The sequence below is a fragment of the Vulpes lagopus genome, chromosome 11, assembly GCF_018345385.1.
Source record: "Vulpes lagopus strain Blue_001 chromosome 11, ASM1834538v1, whole genome shotgun sequence".
In the NCBI taxonomy this organism is placed as follows: domain Eukaryota; kingdom Metazoa; phylum Chordata; class Mammalia; order Carnivora; family Canidae; genus Vulpes; species Vulpes lagopus.
In genome coordinates this window covers 81,961,807-81,978,940 of record NC_054834.1, presented here as the reverse complement: position 1 = coordinate 81,978,940, position 17,134 = coordinate 81,961,807, and the positions used below count along the sequence as shown (strand labels likewise).

Genomic DNA, 17,134 nt, shown 5'->3' with positions numbered 1-17,134 from the left:
TGTTCTGTTGTCACTGAAAAAGATCAACAATATTTTTATTTCCCTGGAAAGAAGGTGTGACCTACAACTCCTTACAGTGAATCTTAGTGTGTTCTAATGGCCTTCACCTCCCGAATCACTTTGTGATTCTAAACAATGATGTTTTTTTCTTGTACTTACATGACAGTAAGCAACATTTCTCACTTGTGAACATCCTTGGTGAGGGACCTACTATTCCTCTGTAGGAACAGTTGCTAATGGCTGGACTGTCACCTACACTGGGGCCCAGAGAAGAGAAAACAAGTCCTTCCTTCTGGGGTGACAGCAGAGAGCTCCAGTTCACCCTGAAGATGCTGTCTGGCCTTTAAGTGGCTGCGATTCATTTGAGGAATCACACAGAAGCTCTTTGAGAATAGCAATCGTGATATATCCAAACTATTAAACTGTAAACCTTTTTTATAGCTGAAAAAGAGGGAAAGCACCTTGGATCTGTGTAAATCTACTTCAGATAAACTCACATCATAATTGACTAATGATCTGAGGTTTGGGGGATGTGTTTCATTGGTTTGCAAATAAATATTTCAGAAATTATATATTTGGAGGTATCTCAACTTGGTATCACTCTGGAGAAGACGCCTGAGCTCAGGGAGGCCAGAGGGGGAAGAGGCGGCACTGGGGCTTGATTGGTTGCTACTAGTCCCCACACTCTAATGAGCTAGCTCCTATAGGTTTCATCATTACCACAGAATGGAGGCTTCCTTTGGCCACCAAGGAAAGTGAGTTCAGTTATTCCTAATGCAAGTAACTGAGAGAATCAGAATTTGATCCCAGGTTTGACTCCACATCCCATGACTTCAGCTGTGCTAGGCTCTCTTTGCCTATTTATGTAGGTTACCTGGGCCCCTCAATCCGTCAGCCTCTCCAGCACCAGCAGTGCAGGGAGCTGTTATAATGACCATCAGTGAACTCAGAAGTCCTAGAGACTGTGGCCAGCCACACTGTGCAGTCAAGTTCTATGAAATAGCACTCTTCCTTAGAAACTTCCCTAACACATACACCTGGAAGCAGATATAGGGGGTTCATCCTCCCCTTGCTTGCAGGTAAATAAAAATTTCCAAACTTGACAATCCAGATGGCCCTCGGCTACAGTTCAACTTGATGTTCAAAAATAGTTATAGGTCAAATTTAGGATGCACACTTTCCATTTCTCTGTGAATTATTTCTTCAAAAATATACTTTTTTTTAACATTTCTATTTGTACTCACAAGCATATAATTAGATCTCAGAACTTCTTTGTTGAAAGACCACAATTTACAAAATAAAGGAAGTGAGTAAAATTAACACTGCCTAACTCAACTTAAAGCATCTATTTTCTTCTTAATTTGCCAAAACTCTACCTACAGGAAGCCTTCTGCACATAAACATAATTTAACTATTAAGCTGGGAAGAAAGAGAGCTAAAGGACTCTCCCCAAAGCATTTAGAGAAAGTTTGTTCGGTCCTACAATATCCCTAAAAAGTTTCTTAAAGAGGCCTCAAAATGAATAAATAGTTGAAAATGAAATGCAAAGTCAAATCAGAATGAATGTCAATGTTGCTCTGTTAGCAACAGCCTAGAAGCTCACCAGCTGTCAACGCTAATCATAGCTCAGTCGTTGACTCACTGTGTGACCTCTAGCAGTACAGTTAACCTCGCTGATTTTGTATGCCAGCAATAAAATAGCATCACAAACTCCTCGAAGGCCTGATGTGAGTTATAACTCAAAGATATTGCCATGGCCCCACTTTGGGAGCTAAGTGTTAAATAAAAACCAAAATTATAAGGAAGATGATAGGATGCTCTTCAAAGAACATTTCCAGCTCTGTCTGCATAATTTTAGTGCTCTTGATGAAACATGCCTCTGAAGAAATGGTTAACCATATAGAGTAGTTAAGAATAGTTCAAACTGGTCTTATGGAAAATATAGTGTGTTCAGAATCCTCATCAAGCTTTAGATATCAGACACAGCCCCAACATATTTAGTTGTGTTTCTAGGAGAAAAATAGTTTTTCCAGGAATCTATGCAAGGGTTCTACATAAAAGTAGCAAGTGAATGGTATAGTCTTTGGCATAAACTCTAACAATAAAACTCTTATCAAAAGAAATGCAGCTCATTCGTCAACTGGATTACAAACTCAAGTCAGGACGCAGATATAATGGCTGGATGCTTAAACTTTTTCTCTTCCTCCAAAGAACACCACTGGATTGCATTTCCCACCCTCCCTTAGAATTGGCTAAAAATGATCCAGGGGGTCAAAAAGCCCTATAATATACCAAAGCCACCAGAATAAAGAGACACAGACCCCCCAGTGATTGCAAAAAACAGGTCCCCCACCTATCTTCATTGAACTGTACTGTGAGCAAGAAACAGATCTTTGGGACACCTGGGCAGCTCAGTAGTTGATGTCTGCCTTTGATTCAGGTGGTGACCCCCGGGGCCTGGGATCAAGTTCCGCATCAAGCTCCCTCCATGGAGCCTGCTTTTCCCTCTGCCTGTGCCTCTGCCTCTTTCCCTCTGTGTCTCTCTTGAATAAATAAATAAAATCTTAAATAAACAAATAAATTAAATAAGTAAATAAATAAATAAAATAAACCTTCATGGTGAGAACCCCATGAGCTTTGGGAGTTATTACATCAATTAGTATGCTCAAATTAATACAAAATTATGGGATATGTTTAGCATTACAACCCAAGACTCACAGCTCACCTACCCTGCATATAGTCCATGCAGAGTTTTTAGGACCCATCATTTACAGAAAAATAAAGTCATACATCTAAAGCTCCAAAAGGACAGATCCCTAAACACAAGCTCCACGAAACCTCAATGCAGAGACATTTCTACCTTTATATCTGACACAATGCTGAAGTCAGCAGCTCTTCAACCTGTTAATCAGGAGTCCCTTCTCCTTCATTTGCATTCTTCATATGGTATCTAACACGATAGTTCCCCACCTAAACACCAACATCAACAGTAACAAAAACTGTCTAAGAACAGTTGCTATTCCAGAACTTCATAATATTTTTTTTAAGAAAAAGGCTGTTTATGAACTTATGAAAAATGCCTCTGGAGATGGAAGATTATTTACTTAGAACAAACAAGTCTGCTGGCTGGAATTGACTCACAAAGTTAAAAGCAATCTGGTAAGCATAAAGCAGACGTGGCATGTAATAATTTCAGCTCCATCAGTGCTCAGGAAGATTTATATTGATTTCAAACCCACATATACTCTTTAGCTTAGGAACCAGTAGAATATTTATAACTGAGGTAAAATTCTTAGAGATAATGACTAAGCATTAGTTACATCCAATCAAAGATACGAATGAAAAGCAGTATGAGTGGAATTTTTAGAATTTAAATTTTCCTAATTGACATCATGTCCTCCTATGTGCTCTACATGTTGTATTTATGTATTTGTGTATTTTAAGGCTTTTTTTTTTTTTCTTAGCAGTTTTGAGTTTACTACAAAATTGAGAGGAAGATCCAGGGGTTTTCCACATACCTCCTGCCCCCAGACATACATGTCCTTCACCACCATCGTTCTCCAGAATGGCACATTTTATACCACGAATGAACCTACACTGACACAATCACCCAAAGTCAATAACTTACTTAAGAGTTCCTCTCTTGCTGTTGTATGTTTTACGGGGTTGGACAAATGCATAATGACACAGAGCCACCACTATACTAGCATACAGGGTGGTTTCTTTGCCCTAAGAACCCTCTACGCCCCCTCATCATCTCCCCCACACCCCAGGCAACCACTGATCGTTTCACTGTCTCCAGCAGTTCTGGAGAACTCCCTAGTGGAGTTCTTCCATTATCATTTTTTTTTCCCTGTCTCTTCATGGCATGATAGCTCATTTCCTTTTGGTGCTGAATAATAATAGTCCGTTGTCTGGATGCATCACCGTTTATTTATCCACTCACCTACTGAAGGACATCTTGGTTGCCTCCAAGTTTTAGCAATTATGCATAAAACTATTATAAACATCCCTGTGCAGATTTTCGTGTGAACATAGTTTTCAAGTCTTTTGGATAAACACCAATGAGAGCGATTGCTGGATCATATGGTAAGAATATGTGTAGTTTTGTAAAAAAAAAAAAAAAAAAAAAATGCCCAACTGTCTTTCATTTTTTTTTTATTATTATTATTTTTTTATTTTTTTTTATTTATTTATGATAGCCACAGAGAGAGAGAGAGGTAGAGACACAGGTGGAGGGAGAAGCAGGCTCCATGCACCGGGAGCCTGATATGGGATTCGATCCCGGGTCTCCAGGATCGCTCCCAGGGCCAAAGGCAGGCGCCAAACCGCTGCGCCACCCAGGGATCCCCCAACTGTCTTTCAAAGTAGCTATACCATTTTGTGTTCTCACCAGCAGTGAATGAGGGTACCTGTTGCTCTACATCCTTCACCAGCATTTGCTTATGACTGTTAGTTCTCTTCAACAGATATTCATCTGAAATTCATGCTTCCCTATCCTCTACCAGTTTCTCTGTCTGGCAGTTAATATAAGCCACATTTTGCCAACCAAAAGCTCAGCTATGGAGAGAAATCTAGTGTAATGGCATCCTTATTATGCCTAACAGGGCTAGGTCTCTTTCAAATGTCCCCATCCTATATCAGGGGAAGGGAAAATACTGAAGACCTGCCTTATGTCAGGTACTGTGATCACTGGCTTGAATATATTGACTTAGTGCTTGGCAGCGGGAAAAAGCCTGAGTCAACGACAGTAAACTTACTTCGTAAAGGAACTGGAGTTTTGAAAACTTTCATAACCTGTGCACATTAACAGGCCCACCAAACTCCCCCACACACCTGTGTGACAGATGAATTCAGGAAGCTAAATATCTGTTCATTTGGGGGTGGGGGTCCACTGAAATAAATCCCAAAGAGGATCTTAGATTCACTAGAGGTGATTATTCTATTTTTATTCCTTCTCCAATCTTATCTTTTGTACTTTGAGTCATTAGTATTACCAATGAAAAAGCTCTGCTTTATTAGAATCTCTTACAAATAATGTATTGAGAAGAGGCTGAAATTACAAGTTAAAACAATGTTCTCAAAATTCCTATGGATTTTAATTATTCATGCATCACTTTGCCTCTCATTAGCATATGCATTTTTCCTTCTGAGTTTTGATGATACTAGCAACAAAGGTAATACAGTTTTACCTGTAATTCAACTCACCTAACACATCACCACTATCATTTTTTTCATGTTTCCTTAATTCATACACAAAACAGAGTGAATTCTAGTACTTAGTAAGCCACTCACAAGTGTAGTAAATTGCTGTCTCTTACAAAAGTGAGAAGCTATTTTGCAAAGCATGAAGATCCTGTCAATAATTACTACTACTACATCATTGGCTTTGGAAAATAATAAGTCTAACTACATTCCACTTCAAGCTAAAATGATACAAGAGAATTTTTTAAAAATCACCCTTTTAAAAATACGGTTTGTTTTTTAAAATGCTTCACCATGCAATTCCAACAAATAACATTGTACTATATAAAATTAATTTATCAAAAACACATATTCACGTAACTTTTTAGAAACATATCAGCCATATAATTCTAGTCTGCCATAACTCGTAAAAACCTAAGTAGAAAAAGAGAAACAATTGGAACTTCAAGTAATTTATTACTTGCTACAGAAAAGGAGTTTAATAACCAGGATTGTCCACCTGAGTATTGGCTCATCATCAGATCAGGAAGCAAGGCAAAGAGAAAACAGCAGGTGTTGTATACCTGGTTTCTGGCCATTCTCCTGCAACTGCAGAGGATGGACATACCAGTGCTGCTGATCTCAAAGTCTTAACAACGTAACCCTGAACCCAAGGATCACCAGTGACAAGAGCAACTTTTCTGCAACTCATAACCACACTTTATATTCTTATCACCTGGGAATCTAATACTAGCTCACACTTCTTGAGACCTTACTATGTTCCAGAAACTTTTGCAGGCTTTATTGCTCTTCAGCATTCCTATGAGGGAAGTACCACTACTCTCCCTAGCTTACAGACAGAGGAAAATGAGGTCCAAAGGGTTTAAGAAAATTGTCCTTGGCCTCTTAGCTCTTCAGTAGAGCTATGTGTTAGATGCAGGCAATCTTTGCCAAGATCATACTCTCATCCTTTATGTTATATCACTGATGAGTGGAAGGGAATTGGATCAATGAGAATCTCTGAATTACCCAATTCTAATACAATCACTCCTCAAACTGAAAAGAGATCTTGATTCCCTAACCTGAAGCTCATTCCCTGCCTTTGTAGGGTACAAAAAAAAAAAAAAAGAAGAAGAGAACTTTCACATCCGGGCTTTGAGAAAGCTCTCAGTGGTTTTCAGGCCTCACCTCAGAGTTGGCTCACAAAGCCCACCATACCTTCAGAGTGGGTAATGGAAGAAACAAACCAAGCATGTGTTACGTGAGAGGGCCCACTCTCAGACCTAAATAGATCTTTGTTACATCAGCCACACCACTGGGGTTAAAAAAGAAGCCCACACTATCACACCAGTGTTTCCAGTTAGACCTAGAAGGTATGAAATAAACGTTGAGTTAAAAAAAAAAAAAGTTTCAAAAAGTGCCTTTGGTCTATAATGGAAGACAAAAGCCTGGGGCAACCCTCAGTGAAATCTTTGCACACCCACACTGTTTGTGTCCCCATTCCACCAGCCACCCGCATTCCTCCCACCTACCTGAGGAACCTTCACACAGCCCTAGCTTTAACACTCTCCACTTCCGCTCCTCAATAAGGTTGACTGGCTCTGAAAGCACACAAGGCCCTCTCTCTTCATTTTAACTTTCCTCTCCATCCACTTCTCTCACCAGCTTGAAATTAGAAAAGGAAGACTCCTCCATGAAATGACACTTCCATTTCACTAGATATGAGGAAATCACTCAAAGAGCATCCCGTCCCAAGAAGAAGGCCGGATGTCCTCCAAGTCCCTTCCAATTAAATTTTTTTTTTTTTTAGATTTTATTTATTTATTCATAAGACACACACACAGAGGCCGAGACACAGGCAGAGGGAGAAGCAGGGTCCCTCCGGGGAGCCCAATGTGGGACTTGATCCCAGGACCCCGGAGTCACGCCCTGGGCCAAAGGCAGATGCTCAACCACTGACTCACCCAGATGCCCCCAATTAAAATTATTATTAAACCAACCTATACTAAATAGTGAATGACAAATAACTTGCTCTCAAAAATCTTGCACACCACCACAGAGATGTTTGCTTGCCACATGCCTGGTGGGATTTAAGAAGGTGGTATATACCCACTGTGCTTATATCCACTACTCAGCCCCTTGGTCCGTGGCATATAGCCTGGGGAGAGGAAAATCAAGAAGACTGTGGAAATTTAATCACCTACTGTAGGTGAGAAAATAAAAGGAGGAGGAAAATAAAATGAATAGGAGGCCTCTCCAAGGCTATGCAAAAAAACCCTACCCATGTAACCAAAGGGAGCCTAGAAAGTGGATGACATTTGTGGCCTCAAATCTCCTTTCTTGCAGGTGGACACAGTGAAAAACAAGTCAGCCAACATTCATCTCTTCTCCCCCATCAGCGTCCTCAGTGGAATAGGAAAATTTAGGTTGCTCCAGCTCCGAAAGAAAATAATAACAATAATAATACCAACAATATCTCCTTAGGCCATCTCTTCTAACTCTGATTTATCTGAAAAGAAAAAAATCTCTGTGCTTCCCTTGAATCAACAATGGACACTACTGATCACTGAAAAACAAAATGTAAATTTAATAATATGCTTGTATGCAGGAAAGCCATACTATGACATGAGACCAAACAATCATTGCTATTACCTGTAACCCCTAACCAGTCTCCAGAAATGCTAGACTCTCCAGAGATGTCTTTTATTCAAGCAACTTGGTAAAAGGTAAGTGAACATCTTATTTAATTTCATAGTGCTTCCTGTTTAATAAAAGAAAAAAACATATACATAATACCTCTTCTTCTATTACCCTCCTTGTAAATACAAGCTAATTTAACTGTAGAATTGATTTTAAAGGTTTTGTGTGGGCTGATGTGGCACCTAAATGCTTACACATCGCAATGTCTCTTCAGTCAAATATGCTTTAACAATTGACCGACTTTCAGAGTCAACTCGTTTGTATTTAGAATACAATCCCTGCCTGTATTTTAGGAAGGAAGCTTCGTGCTTAGAATATCAAATGAGCACAAGCTCTAGGGACCAGTGCAGGAATGCCAGCAAAATGTGCCTGAACTTGAACTCAACAGATGGCTTTCTACTACGTCAGTATCTTGGACTTTCAACACCAACCTACTCTTAAAGGAGGACAGTTTATTAGTTAGAATCTTCTTAGAAAACTGGAAAAAAAAAAAACATAAAAACGCAAGTCAATACTCTAAGCATCGCTTTGCAGAAAAATGGAGCACGCCTGGTCACATTTAGGACCCAGCTTCTATAAAACATAGCCAAATAATGGGTATCAAAGGGCAGATTTTTCTTGACCATTGAAAAGTCCCCCGGAATGGCCCTGATTGGCAGATATTTTCTGAGAGAGGACAGCTGAGGCCTCTGGTCATTTTACGTCCATGGCTCAAATGAGTTGTCCTCTCTTCCCCCTCACTTCCCTTCTCTCTTTTTTGCTAATCCACAGGGCTACATCCCAATGTGCTACCCAAAATATGCTCACAGCAGCAGCTTCAAGGGACAGGAATCACCAACCACAAAAGAATGCACACTCTCGGATGAATGTCTTATGCAAGTCATTGATTGAATATGCCTATGGTGATTTTTCTCAAAAGAACTTGTCAGATTAAAATTATAAATGACTTGAAACTGCTGGTATCTGTTTCACGTGGCTATTAGGGTCATCAGGATATCTAACCTAGGAAGGAGAAAATGGCAAAATGACCCAGAAAGCAAAAGATCCTTGTTTTGCCTGGATTTTACTAAAATTCACCCCTGACATGATTATTAGAGACTGTTATCAGCTGCTTATCATGTGAAATTAAGGAAAAATCAAACCAACCATATGAAACAGTATGACCTCAGTACAAAGTTATAAACTCTGAAGTAGAAAATGCTTGCTACGGTTAACAGACCTAAACCATGTGCCAGTTTAGCAACAACTCATCAGATTAGATATTATGACCTCTGGCGCCGGCACTTGCCAGTGTCATTTCAGACAGCCCTGGTGAAGAGGGCAGAAGTAACCCAGTCCACTGAAGCCATTTCCCAGACAGGCCTGCACCTTCTGAAATAGCCTCAGCAGGAGCAGCACCTTTTCACATTTACTTTTAAGCAACCGAGGCACTATTTTTAAAGGAACAGTACACGAGCGAGGATGAGCTTTATATAGCAAGGCAGTCGATTAATAATACCTGAAAGTATGATATACACCTGGGGAAACTTTAAGCGCCATGTGCTCAGAGGGAAAGATGAAAAAGACTAACACGACCTATTCAAATCCCTCCATCTTTAGGAAGAAGCATTAAAAATGAGCCACTTTTCTTTCTGTCTTTTTTCTTTTTTTAACGATAAGCCAGCAAATTGATTCTTCCCAATATGTGTTTTTAAAGTAGTATTTCTTGGGGCACCTGGGTGGCTCAGTGGGTGAGCATCTGCCTTTGGCTCAGGTTGTGATCCCTGCAGGGAGCCTGCTTCTCCCTCTGCCTATGTCTCTGCCTGTCTCTCTTTCTGTGTCTCTCGTAAATAAATAAATAAAACCTTTAAAAAAGAAAGAAACTGGCATTTCTCACTCAGGATCTAGAACTCCAAGCAATGTGGCTAGTCCCACTGCCTTGGAGCACAAAGAAAAAAAAACATGTGCAAGGCAAGCCATGGCCTAAAGGCTCTCACAAAAATGGAAAAAATAAGTAGTTAATAGATAGTCCAGCTGCATACAGCTTCCCAAATTCTTTTACCTCCGTCTTTGAATCAGGAATACACCACGGAGCTGGTATCATAAAATGCCCTAGTGACATGGGTAAGGGAGACCAGGAGACTATAATACTAACATCAGAGGTGCCTGCCAGCAGTTCAAGCCTAAAAAGAACAAAACCAGTCACCAAAATTATTTTCTGGCATCAATTCGGTATAGTTGTAGTGCAAAGGTGGGGGGGGGGGGGGTGAAAATAAACTGAGTACTTTAAATGATCTGGAAACTTCATACCAATCTCATTTCATGGCTTTCTCCCACTAAAAATGTTATCCACTATAAAGTAATACTACATACACAAGTAAATCTTTAAGAAATAAAACCAAGATTCAAAGTTGGGCCTTTTGTATAGGCTCTGTTCCATTTCCTTTCTCAGATGCCTGCCTGCCTGCCTTCTAATAAGACAAACTCTTGGCAGGAACACAGAAGGTACCCAGACATTTGGATGAATTAGAGAAGGAAAGTCTAAATGAACAAACCCTGGCCTTTGGAAATGAGGCACTCTTTTAAAACCAGAGAGCCAAAACAGAAGCTAAATAATGTAATGCTTTCTGGTAAAGAAATTTTTAAAAAATGATATACACACAGTTCTCAAGGATCATTAAGGTAGTACTCCAAATTACTGTCTTTCAGATCAAGTGGAGACAGTAATTTCTAAACAAACGTACACACGCCCCATATGCAGTTCTTTAACAGATAGAAGTTTCATATTATAATCAAAACATGCATAATTACTTACTTGCTTCCTTCTGTAATGAGCAAATTGAGAGAGGCCTAGAACACTTGCAAGAGCACCTCCTCCAACAAGAATAGTCCCTTTCACTGCTTTCTGAAATGCCATTTCTTAGCCTACAAAGAAAAACAAAAAGGAAACAGAAGTGAATTAGGATTTTGATCAGATAACAATCCCCATCATAAAAAGAGACCTTGCAAGATTCTGAACCAATATTAAGCTAGAAAACAAAACATAAAACAAGGAAGTTATCATGGGCCAAAAAACATAAGAAAAAAAAAAACAGAGACAAGGGAACTGACCACATAAAAGTGACCTTCCAACAGGAATTACAGAAAGAAAAGCAAATGAAGAGACAACTGAAGATATTGACACAGCATAAAGTCAAGAGAGCCATGAAAAGAAATGGTATTGTGTATCTCACGAAACTGCAGGCTGTACTTGCAAATCTGTTCAACTGCTAATCCCCTCCACAAGGAAATGGGGGCGGGGGGGAGCTGCCGCTAGTGGAGACAGCGGGGCCTCGTGGTTCCTGCAGGTGCTCTGGCTCAGGTGCAATTCACGCCGAGGTTCAACTCCCTGCCCGGCCTCTCCCCTCCCATCGAAGCTCTCAGGAGGGAGCCAACACAGGTGCATTCCTCAGAACAATCTACACTTGACAGATAAGAAGTCAAGCAGACGGTGCCTTGATCCTTTCACAAAGCGACAAAAGAGAATTCCTAGTGACAGCTAGAATTCCTGTCATTAAGGGAACTTAATTAAAAAAAAAAAAGTTTTCTTCTAGCCAGGGTTGCACAGCACGGCAATTTCAAGGGGCAACTCTCCATATCCAGCACTCTGGTTTCTGTTTTCAGTTTTTTTCAGACAGACAAGGTGAGGGGGGCACCTGGGTGGCTCAGGTCAGGAGCCCGGCTCCGGGAGCCCGGCAGTGGCCCCTCCCGGGTCTGCTCCCACACGCGGGCACGCCTTCACTCTCTCTCAACTGTCAAATAAAATCTTAAAAGAAAAGGGGGGTGGTGAGGAAGGGCGGCGCAAAAGGAGAGGGAGAAAGAGAATCATAAGCAGGTGGAGGGCAACCCCGAGATCATGACCCAAGAGGAAGTCAGATGCTTAACTGAGACACACAGGAGCCCCTTGCTATATATTTCTAAATAAAATCTTGCATTGTGTTAGCTCTTGACTTTCTTCTCATCTTGAAATAGAAGTTTTTTTGATGGCTTCAATATCCTTTAATTTTTTAGAAACACCACACAACAAAAGTGCATCAAGATGAAAATTCCACCAAAAGAACCCTTGCCAGCTTTTATTTTGCTAAACAAAAAAAGATAAAACCATGTGATCATCTTAAAAAAAAAAAAAAAAGAGTTCTAACTTAGAGTTGATATTGAGCAATGTGACCTGCCTGAGACTTTTCATTCACCGTAGCAGCTGGCACAGCCACATCTTACAGGGAAGCCACTACCCTATTTTCCTGAATGGGTGGAGGTCAGACCTGTCTAGACAACATGCCTTATACTCTACAAGTATCTCATGACTCAGGAAAGTATTTAATATGAAGTCAGTTTTAACCTAGGATACTAAAGAACATCTAGTATCTCAATGTAAATTAGGATACAATCAAAATGTTCAGGTCCATATAGGATGAATAGAATCCATTAGCATAACTACACTAAATCAAAGAATTTCAGTGCAGTTGGTAACTGTGATTTCATAGAAAATTCATTTTGGAATCCTATAAATTATATACTAAAAAAAAAGTTGGCATTTCTGAAAAATTTATTTTTTCCTCTGACCATACTCCTTCTGACGGACTAATAAATTCTAAGACTCATCTTTTCTATTAAGATTCTCACCAGAGGGGCACCTGGGTGGCTCAGCGGTTTAGCGCCTACCTTTGGCTCAGGTCACGATCCCCGAGTCCCGGGATCGAGTCCACATCAGGCTCCCTGCATGGAGCGTGCTTCTCCCTCTGCCTGTGTCTCTGCCTCTCTGTATGTGTGTGTCTCTCATGAGTAAATAAATATTTTTTTTAAAAAAGATTCTCACCAGAAAAATATTTCACATGCATGTTTCTCTACTGCTGGAGGTAGAGAAAGGTGCCCTCTTTCCCAAGTGATGCACAATAATTAGTATGCCAATATGATGGCTAGGGGCGTCCATTCATCATTCAGTCTACCCTAAGCAAAACTTTACATCCAAGATTGTTCTGATACTGAAAATCTCAACTAAGCCAACTTGCAAGGCACTCATTTGTCATACCCCACCATCACCCTCCCTCGTACTTTTGCGTATGTTCATATGGGTTGCCTATCACACAACAGTGGAAACCCTAGCAGTCCAGAGACAGCATCTCCAGGCTAACGGGGTTCCCCTGACAATGAGGGACAGAGAATAGAGACCTAGTTTTATTTACCTAAACAATGCTTGTGCCCACCCCATATAGACAGCAGCCCGGTGGTGTCCTGGATGTGAATTTTGTAGCTGATGGACTTTAACTCAGTATCATTACTTCTGAATTGTTGATAATGTCATTGATGACCTCACAAAGAATACCACACATCAACAAAGCCAGCTGAGGGATGTTATATAACACAGTCAAGGAAAGCATCTCAGCAGAGGTGTTCACTCAGCCACTTCAGTTTGGGGTTAGTTTTTCCAATTGTGTAGGTTCCTGCATTCCCTGCTCAACTTATTATAGTGCTTCAATTTCATTTCTGAAACCAAACCTCACTAAGGGAGATATTTTCATGGGTTTTCTCAATGAGCCACTAATACTAATAAAAAAAAACTGCATTAATACATTATTTTGTGGAGTTAGCAATCATATTAACGATAATCAATAAAGAGTTTCTCTTTCCCAGTACTTTCATAAAATAGCCCATGCTTAGGGGATCGTTATTTCTATTGAGATCAAACCCACCATAAGACCACCCAGCTAGTTGTAATGTAATCACTCTTACAAGTAATTAAAAAACATACAATGGAATATTACTCAGCCATTAGAAATGACGAATACCCACCATTTGCTTCGATGTGGATGGAACTAGAGGGTATAATGCTGAGTGAAGTAAGTCAATCAGAGAAGGACAAACATATGGTCTCATTCATTCAGGAAATATAAAAAATAGTGAAAGGGAATAAAGGGGGAAGGAGAGAAAATGAGTGAAAATATCAGTGAGGGAGAGAGAACATGAGAGACTCCTAACTCTGGGGAACGAACAAGAGGTGGTGGAAGGGGAGGTGGGTGGGGCGTGGGGGTGACTGGGTGGCGGGCACTGAGGGGGGCGCTTGACGGGATGAGCACTGGTTGCGGTACTATATGTTGGCAAATTGAGCTCCAATAAAAAATAAAAATAAATTAAAAAAACAAGTAATTTAAAAACAAAAGCACAAAATCAATTTCAACCTGCTAAGGTCTCTGCTAAGATGATGATGATGATCATCATCATCATCAATGATCATCATCAATGATCATCATCAATGTTAAAATACTGATAGTTGACATTGATTATTTGCTAGGTAATAGGCACTGTGCTTTCGATTCTACATACATCAGCTCATATCACCCTCATATCACTCTAATTTCATAAAAGAGGCAGTTGTGGTTCAGAACGGGTAAGGGATTTGCCCAAAGTCACTGACTAGTAAGTGAGAAAACCACTACTTAGTCTATACTCCTAACCACCGATTGGTTCTACCCTGCCTTTTGCTCTCAAAATAGCAACTTTTCCCCAAAGGCCATGCCATGTTTCGCTGTTATTCCTAAAAGAGGGTCCTGTTCTCAAACACTCCCCTCATGTGTACATTCCTTGGCTTTAGGGTTTCCCTAAGTCAGTGAAGAAACCTCTGACAAAATATCTATGGTAATGTAAGAACACTGTTTTACGGCTGAACAACAGAAATTTAAAACCAGATAAATATAAACCATATGCTGTGAACTATTTGTATCCACTTACATCCCATCATAAGGAGAAAAGTTTTCACGATGCTTACAAAGAGGAAACGTTGCTTCCAACTAAGCAAAACTGCAACTGGGAATATGGATAGATCTTTACCTTTGTAACTAAAAGTGTCAGAAACTAGAGGTAGAAAAATCATCCAGAAATAAAATTAGCTTATTTTTTTTAAGATTTTATTCATTTACTTATTTATTTTAGAGAGAGAGAAAGAGAGTGAGCAGGGACAGGGAGGACAGACAATCCCAAGCAGACTCCCTGCTGAGCCCAGAGCCCGACGAGGGGCTCAATCTCAAACCCCTGAGATCATGACCTGTGCTGAAACCAAGAGTCGGACACTTAACCAACTGAGCCACCTACATACCCCACAATCAGCTTAGTTCTTACAGCTGATGTCCATGTCTAAGGGCCCATGACTTAAGTTGTTTTGTTTTTGTTTTTTAAGATTTTATGTGTTTATTCATGAGAGAGACAGAGAGAGGCAGAGACACAGGCAGAGGGAGAAGCAGGCTCCATGCAGGGAGCCTGACGTGGGACTCGATCCCTGGTCTCCCAGCGCTAAACCGCTGAGCCACCCGGGCTGCCCCCATGACTTAAGTTGTATGTACATGGACTCAGGACCAGCTCCCACACTTGCACAGATAAGCACCAGTCCTCCAATTATTGGCAGGGGAACACCAGCCCAACTAAACAACCCTGAACAAAAAGGTACTAAACTAAATAAATACATCTGTGAGTTTATCAATTGCACTCAAGGTGCTTACAATCAATTTGGTGAATTAAATATCAAAGTTTTACAACTCTATATTATAACTAGATGTGCCATATTGAGTGTTAATACTCTGATAGGCAAAAGACCCTGACTAGCAATCTTAAGAAAAGAAGAACAAGGCTGGAAGCATCACAAGTCCCCATTTCAAACTACATTTCAAAGGTATATTATTCAAGAGTATGGTATTGGTACTGAAAACTTGTTGGCACTAAAAACAGACTTGTAGATCAATAGAGAGCCCAGAAATAAACCCATGTCAATTAATTTTCAACAAAGGAGCCAAGCATACACAACAGGGAAAGGACAGTCTTTCCAGTAAATGATGTAGGTAAAACTGGACAGCCGTAGGCAAGGGAAAGAAAAGAAAGAAGGAAAGGAGGGAGGGAACCATTACCTTATACCATGTCCCAAAACAAACTTAAAATGGATTAAAGATTTAAATATAAGACCTGAAACCATAATACTTCTGGAAAAAAAAAAAAACCATGGAGTTAGGTAAGCTACTTGGCACCGGTCTTAGCGATGATTTTTTTGGATTTGACACTGAAAGCACAGGCAACAAAAGCGAAACTAAAGAAGTGGCGCTGGGTCAAACCAAAGAGCTTGGGGGATCCCTGGGTGGCGCAGCGGTTTGGCGCCTGCCTTTGGCCCAGGGCACGATCCTGGAGACCCGAGATCGAATCCCACGTCGGGCTCCCGGTGCATGGAGCCTGCTTCTCCCTCTGCCTGTGTCTCTGCCTCTCTCTCTCTCTCTCTCTCTCTCTCTCTCTCTCTCTCTCTCTGTGACTATCATAAATAAATTAAAAAACAAAACAAAACAAAAAAACCAAAGAGCTTCTGACAGTAAAGGAAACCATCCCCAAAGTGAAAAGGCAACCAGCAGAATGGGAGGGAGAGGATGCTGCACATCACAGACCCGGTTGGGGTCAATATCCAAAACACATAAAGAAGTCATGCAACTGAGTCGCAAAACAGACAGTTCAGTCCTAAAACCTGGCTGAGGGAGTAAAGGGACGTTTTTCCGAAGAAGACCTCCAGCGGCCACCAGGCACCCGAGAGGCGCTCAGCCTCATCACCGGGGCGCAAGTGAGGCTCTGTGGGCTCCCGCCGCGCCCAGGCCGGCGGGGTGCCCCGGGGGAGGGGACCCACATCGCTCCGGGACAGCCGTGTGGACGGTCCTCAAAAAATTAAAGAGAGGGCAGCCCGGATGGCTCAACGGTTAGCGCCGCCTTCGGCCCAGGGCATGACCCTGGAGACCCGGGATCGAGTCCCGCATCGGGCTCCCTGCATGGGGCCTGCTTCTCTCTCTGCCTGTGGCTCTGCCTTTGTGTCTGTCTCTCATGAATAAATAAATAAACAAAAATTAAAGAGAGAAAATAGGTGAGGCATGGACCCCCCAGGTGGTCCCCCTCCCGGCATCCACCTGAAGAAAATGAAAGCACTGCCCGGAAAGATGGTCTGGAACCCACCCGTGACTCAGAGCGAGGGGCTTCGGGCCTCTGGTGCCTCAGTGGCGCCCAGAACCACTGGACAGCTGCAAGCGCTCCCTGCGGGCCACGCGAATTCCTGGCTGCTCTCTGAGGAGCCCGCTCCGATGGGGAAGGACTTGACATGGAAACCCTGTCTCAAACAGCCCTGGGGGCTCACCATGTCCGCCTCCTCCCGCCCAGAAGCAAGGCGACTCTGCAGTTTAAATCACGCCCCTGGAGACCCTCCCCACACACTGTGGACTTC

At 41.4% G+C, this 17,134-nt stretch overlaps 1 protein-coding gene across 3 annotated transcripts in view; it reads right to left on the bottom strand.

Moving 5' to 3' along the window:
* The window catches only part of GPD2 (glycerol-3-phosphate dehydrogenase 2), a 155,030-nt gene that overhangs the window by 92,009 nt on the left and 45,887 nt on the right, over positions 1-17,134 (bottom strand). For all 3 annotated transcript variants that reach the window (XM_041721819.1, XM_041721817.1, XM_041721818.1), the window contains exon 2: positions 10,679-10,788. In XM_041721819.1, the coding sequence (XP_041577753.1) occupies positions 10,679-10,780 (102 nt within the window). In that variant the 5' untranslated portion in view covers positions 10,781-10,788. The remainder of the gene's footprint in view (positions 1-10,678; positions 10,789-17,134) is intronic.